The sequence below is a fragment of the Helianthus annuus genome, chromosome 4, assembly GCF_002127325.2.
Source record: "Helianthus annuus cultivar XRQ/B chromosome 4, HanXRQr2.0-SUNRISE, whole genome shotgun sequence".
Taxonomy (NCBI): Eukaryota; Viridiplantae; Streptophyta; class Magnoliopsida; order Asterales; family Asteraceae; genus Helianthus; species Helianthus annuus.
The window spans coordinates 199,622,695-199,628,801 of NC_035436.2; the positions used below are offsets into that span (position 1 = coordinate 199,622,695).

General features: G+C 41.0%; 1 protein-coding gene across 1 annotated transcript; it reads right to left on the reverse strand.

Moving 5' to 3' along the window:
- Positions 1-552: 552 nt before the first annotated feature.
- On the reverse strand, positions 553-1,509 carry LOC118491621. The gene has a single exon (XM_035989527.1). The coding sequence runs from the start codon at positions 1,507-1,509 to the stop codon at positions 553-555; it is 957 nt and encodes a 318-aa protein (XP_035845420.1).
- Positions 1,510-6,107: the final 4,598 nt, after the last annotated feature.

The window sequence follows — 6,107 nt, forward strand, 5'->3', positions numbered from 1 at the left end:
CACAGAGGACCCATTCTTCCACCTTCTTTCCTTGGGATTTCCCCGGTTCCTCCCCTTTGGATACTGAAGAAATTACTTCATAGGCTGACTTAACCCATGCAAGACCTTTGGGTGTTTGGAATACCAAAGCTCCGTGGGGAGTAGATGCTTGTGCCTGCAGATCTCCAATCCCAGGTCTTCCCAAGATTGCGTTGTACTTGGAGGGTGCCCTGACTACTGTGAAGGTTAAATTTATCGTCCGGACCCGATCCCCCACACCAACTGTAAACGGGAGCCTGATCTTTCCCAGGGGGTGTGACACACTGTTGTTGAATCCCACCAATGGGATAGAGTCTTCCTCCAGCCTATCTCTTACATCCCTGTCGAATCTGAGGAAGCAGTGTTCGTATATTACCTCGACGCCTGACTCGCCGTCCACATGTATTCTAGACACCTTGTGTCCCGCTATCACAGCTGAGATATTCAACGGGAGTCGTTGCACTTCACCTTCTTCTAAGTATGGCATAAGGATGGGAGTTTTCATGCAGTTCGAGGGGCCTAGGATCCTGGCCTTTACACTTCGGGAGTCGTTGCACTTCCCTTACGATCCCCTCCCCCTTCTTTGATTTCCTTGACCAAATGGGCCAGTCTTCCCGTTTTCACCGCTGCCTCGATTTCCCTCTTGAGGTACATGCAGTCATCGGTTTTGTGTCCGAAGCCTTTGTGAAACTCACAGTATTCGTTCGGCTGTGCTTTAGGTCCTGGCTTTATGGGAGGCGGCCTTGGGAAAGAATTCTTCACCCTCTCCGTGGCCAGTATTTCGCTTGGAGTTTTAACGAGAGGGGTGAAGCTGTCGGGGTAAGGGGGAGGGCCTCTCCCTCGGGGTCTGTAGGGGGAGTATGAGGGCCGTGCCCTGTCATGCAACATTCTATCAAAGGTGGGTTTCCGGGAATAGGGTGTACCTTTCTCAGGGGGTCTTGCTGCTGGAGCAACCCTCCGGGGTGTGACGTCTGTCTCCTTAGCTTTGCTGACCGTATCTTTTCCCCGGACGAAAGCCCTGACCCTGTCCATAAGATTGTCGAAGGAAGGTGGAAATTCCTCTCCCAGCTTTTCACACAGTTGTGCATGCTTCAGCCCATTTATGAAACTACCGATTTTCATGACTTCCGGGACATCCTTGATGTTCATACTTTCTTTGACAAACCTCTCCATATACTGGTCTATCCGTTCATTATCCCTCTGCCTGATGTGAAGGATTTCATTGGGATTCTTGATCACCTTCCTTTGCTGGCCAAAATTCCTGAGGAATTTTTCGCTTAACTCTTCGTAGCTGTCTATGCTCCCCGGGGGAAGACTATCAAACCACAGCCGGGCTCCTTCCGTTAAGGTTTGCACAAACATGTGGCACCATACTGGCATGGGCCACCTTCCTAGTTGCCCTGCTCCTCGGAAGGCATGCAGATGATCTTCTGGATCTCTCGTCCCATCGTAACGATCAAAGCCTGGGGGAAGCTTCGTCTTGGGAGGCATGGGTGCCTCTGATATTCTCCTTGTGAATTTTGAGACCTCGGCCAAGTCTCGTGGCAGGTATGGTTGGTCCAAACCACCGTCACCCAAATCGTCTTTCTCCTTTTCCTTGTGTTTCTGACCTGTGATCAAGTCTTCTCTTTCTTCCGATGTAACACCTCGAAAAATTTCGTCCAATAATGTCTTGACACGTGTCATAAGGTTCCGTTATGTGAAAACATACTTTAGAGGGACTAAAAGTGACAAACAGTGAAAACTATGGAACGTAAGGGTCCAAAGTGTCAACAATGGATAAATAGACTCTATGATAACCCTACATAATGTTTATAACCTTAAACGGATGGTTCATGGATCATACGACGCGGAAATTGCACAAAAGTGAAGTATTGTAACTATAGGGGCCAAAAGTGTCAACATGTTGAATTTATACCTCTGAGTGAACTTTTGGCAGACCCAAAGCTTTGTATAGCTAAAATATACTCACTAGAATATGTGGTAAAAATTTCATGAAGTTTCGTCAACGTATGAGAAAGTTATGGCCAAAACCGTACTTAAGGGACTAAAAGCGTCAACGTCGAATTTCAGGGCTTTTCGGTTGAGCGCAAAGTTATCCGAGGGCATTACCATGTTGGTAAAAGTCCTAAGGTTCTTAGAAACCAAGTTTGGGGGTTTACGGGTCGAGAAAAGTAGCCGAAACATCGCGTACTAGTTCAGGGGTCAAAGCTGTCAATATATGAAAGTTGTTGGCTGATCAGGAGGGTCAGGCGACCCGCCTGGGAAAGCCCAAGCGGGCCGCGTGGGTTGCCCAGCGACAGAAACTTCAAAAATGGGTTATTTGGGTCCGATTTTAAGTGCAATACAGCTATGTTCGCCTCCAAATGCTCCAATAAGAAGCCATGCATGGCTATGACTACAGTAAACCTCAAAATTTCAGCTTTAAATCCGAATTCATCTCATTTTTGATCATTTACAATTGGGAACAAAGGCTCTCAAGACTTGCAAAGGCTCTCAAGACTTTCTGGAGCTAATCCGACCATCAAAGCTGATTTCTAGTGTTCACTAAACATCTATAGGACCTTTGTAAGCTTTCAATTCGTTCTTTAATCCGTTCTTGTTGTGTTTATTGATAAAAGTCAAACTGGGTGTTCATAACCTTTGACTTTCTGATTAAACGGATTTCTTTCAGTCATTTCTCGAATTGAAACTTGTTATAGATTGGTATTTAAGTGGGAAACAAACCCTCTAAAGGGCACTATCTGAATCCCACTGTATGCATGCTAATTGTCGAGTCAAACATGGTTCTAAAAAGTCAACAGAATTGATTTTCGCAAAAATAAGCTTGAATGTTAATATATTAGACATGCAATCTGATTGATCATTGTAAATAACTTGTAACACATATAAGAATGTGTTTTAATCATCATCAACTCGACAATCTATAGTATAGACACGAATCGGAACCGAAAGTCTTGTAAAACGATTATTCCGTAGACTATCGATTCGGATTCGTACATGCATGTTTGAGATCTGTATTGGAAAGTATTTTGACTATTTTTATTTTAGTTAAACTTTCTGGAATTTTCTTTGATTGAGTCTATGCTTAGCCTATTCGAATGCTTGTTTCCGATTTATGCATAAAGTTGACTATTTTGCCCTTTTTGATTTAAAACGGGATTTTTGGAAAAGTAAAAGAGTAGAAATCTCTATTTTTATTATGTAGACTTGCACCGAAAATTTCGGATCAGTTGATGGTCCAGATTGTGAGTTATGGCCATTAGCGTAAAACTATATTATAAATTTACATAAACGGTCCTTTTCGCGTAGAACCCGTTTCTGGCCACGTTTTGGTACAAAACTTTTTACCAACTAATGTATTATAATATTCTGGGAATTTTGATGATTTTTAATTAATTTTTGGCTGAACGGATCCTAGATCGCCTAGTCATTTCGGCTTATGTCGGTTTTGACCGTTTTAGCCATAAAATGAGTTTTACACATCCTTTTGACCCGAAACCTTTTTCCACTGATTTTATATGATGAATAAATTATTTTAAGTATTCTGGAAATATAAAAATCTCAGATTTAATTTGAAAACCCGAAAACGCCCTTAATTCGCATATTTAGCGTTTTAAGCGTATAGTAAGCGTTATACTTGTTTTAAACATATAAGACCTATACCTACTGATGTGTTTAGCTTATTTTCATATAAAAACAGTAAGTATAAGTATATGAACTCAGATTTCCAGTTTTGGCATTTTTAGCCCTTGTGAAATTACTAAATTGCCCCTACGGTGCATAGTTTGGTTTTAAATGATATATTTGGTATATGGGTCATACCCTACTGATATAATATGTTATATTAAGTATATTTACTGTATGAACCAGACCCGAAACTCAGATTTCTAATTTTACCCTTTTATTATCTTTTAAATGACCAAAATGCCCTTCTAAGGCATAAATTGAGTTTAAACGTATTCCGGGCAATATAGAACATAACTTACTGATATAATATCATATTTTAAGCATATTATCTCAGGGAACTTGCATTTGAATCTTTGGTCTACCCATATCGCCCTTTTCGCGTTCGGTTCGGTTTACGTAACTAGTTTGCGTAAATTGACCGAAACGGGCCAAACGATATCATTTTTATTTCAAAATCCAGAATGTATTTAGTATACCCATATTATACAAGTATTCAAACTTGTCGGGTCTAAATCACATTCTATCCGGTCTTTCGCTTAATCGTGCGTAAACCGTATCATTCCTAAAACTAACCGGTCAAAGCTTAAGCTTAAATAAAAGGCCGTTAGGAATCTAATAGGTTAATTATAAACCTTTGTTCCAGATTAGGAGGCCCGGTAAAAGCTACCAACACTTATCGTTTGTGACTTATACTTGCTCAGGTAAATACATTTTGACTTATTTTCCCTATACGGGCTTGGGGTACGGTATTTAAAATACCGCTTGATCGGGCGCACAAGTCCTGCGCCTTATAGGTGTACAGTCTTGAATAGCTTGTGCGACTTCGTTTAAACAGTTTTGTCTTACTTAAAGGCTTTGGGGGGTTATTGACCATGTCCCGGATATCCTTGGCATTATCTTACGAGATGGCCACGACCAGAGCACGGGGTGTAGGCGTACACCCGACGTGTATAACTCTTTGATGTGGTGTGTCATTAAATCTCTAGCCCGGACAGCAGATCCCGGGCCACCAGAGATACGAGTACATGTAAATCGTTCACAAGTTTATATTATATAATTATCCCAAGTTAATAAAAATATTTATGCCTTGTGCATTTAAATAAATTTTCAATCATTTTCAAAATGAGTCAGTCGATTTGTATTTACCAGTGTAAACTGACGTATTTTTCCCAAAAGGTTAAGTGCAGGTACTATACGGAAATAGGCTGGTTGCTTCCTAAGAGCGTCCACTATAGTCTCGCAAACTCGGACGACAATTATCTGTTGAACTATTTATTTCTATTTTTATTTGATCCGCCTGTGGATCCATTTCAACTACTGTGATATTTATTATTACACTTTATTTAAAAGTTGAAATGTTTCTATTCTGCTTCCGCTGTGCATTATTATATTGTGTTGATTGTCTATGACGATGCCAACTACGTCACTGTACCCCACACTGGGCAGTCTACTTTTGGTTACCCTCCGGGTTACCACCAGCCGCCGCAGCCGCAGCACTTCCAGCCACCGCCACCGGCGCCTATGATGTCGCCGCCGCAGGTTCAGGAGATCCTGCATGGGATTGATAGCATGCGACGGGAGTTGCAAAGTGATCGCCGTCACAACCGTGGCATGTTCAAAAAGGTGTTTGACCTGCTCAAGGGTAAGAGCAAGAGGGATCATTGAATCCTTCGAATTTTGTCTCATGTACTCATGTCCCTGTGTGGACATCTATCCTTGTACTCTACCCCTGCGTGGGTATATCTATCTTATTCTACCCCTGCGAGGGTATGCTGTTCTGTTGACCCCTGCGTGGGTTTGCTTTATTTTATTTTGTTATTGTTGTTATTTGTTTAGCCCCTGCGCGGGTATGTTATTCATGTTATTCATGTTATCCATGTTATTTCAAAGTCCCGTTTAGGGCAAATATGTACTGGTATCTCATTTGAGATTTGAAATGGTTAGTTTGAATTTATCATTTTATTTATATGTATGAATAATAATAAAATAATGGAAAATATCAATTTTTATTTGATTTGCCATTTTATAAGAATCTTAGTAAGGTATAACCTAGCTTGAATGCCTTATTAACAGGCCTGGCCATGATGGTAAAACCTGGTTGAAAGGATTCAACTCCCTGTTAACATCTGAGAACATGTTAACATTCTGGGCTAAGCGTGATCTGTAGAATCACACAAGCCACCCTTTTTAAAGAATTATCTACAGATTATATCTGTATACAAGTCTATTAATGACTTGATACCTACGGGTTATGACTATGTCATATAGTGGCAGTTGTGGTCTATGACTCCCTGCCTAGTAAAGAATTATCTACAGAGTATATCTGTACACAAGTCTGTTTATGACTTGATACCTACGGGTTATAACTATGTTATATAGTGGCAGTTGTAGTTTATGAC

Coding starts and splice junctions, on each gene's coding strand:
- LOC118491621 (XM_035989527.1), bottom strand. CDS start 1,509: ATGCCTCCCAAGACGAAGCTTCCCCCAGGCTTTGATCGTTACGATGGG.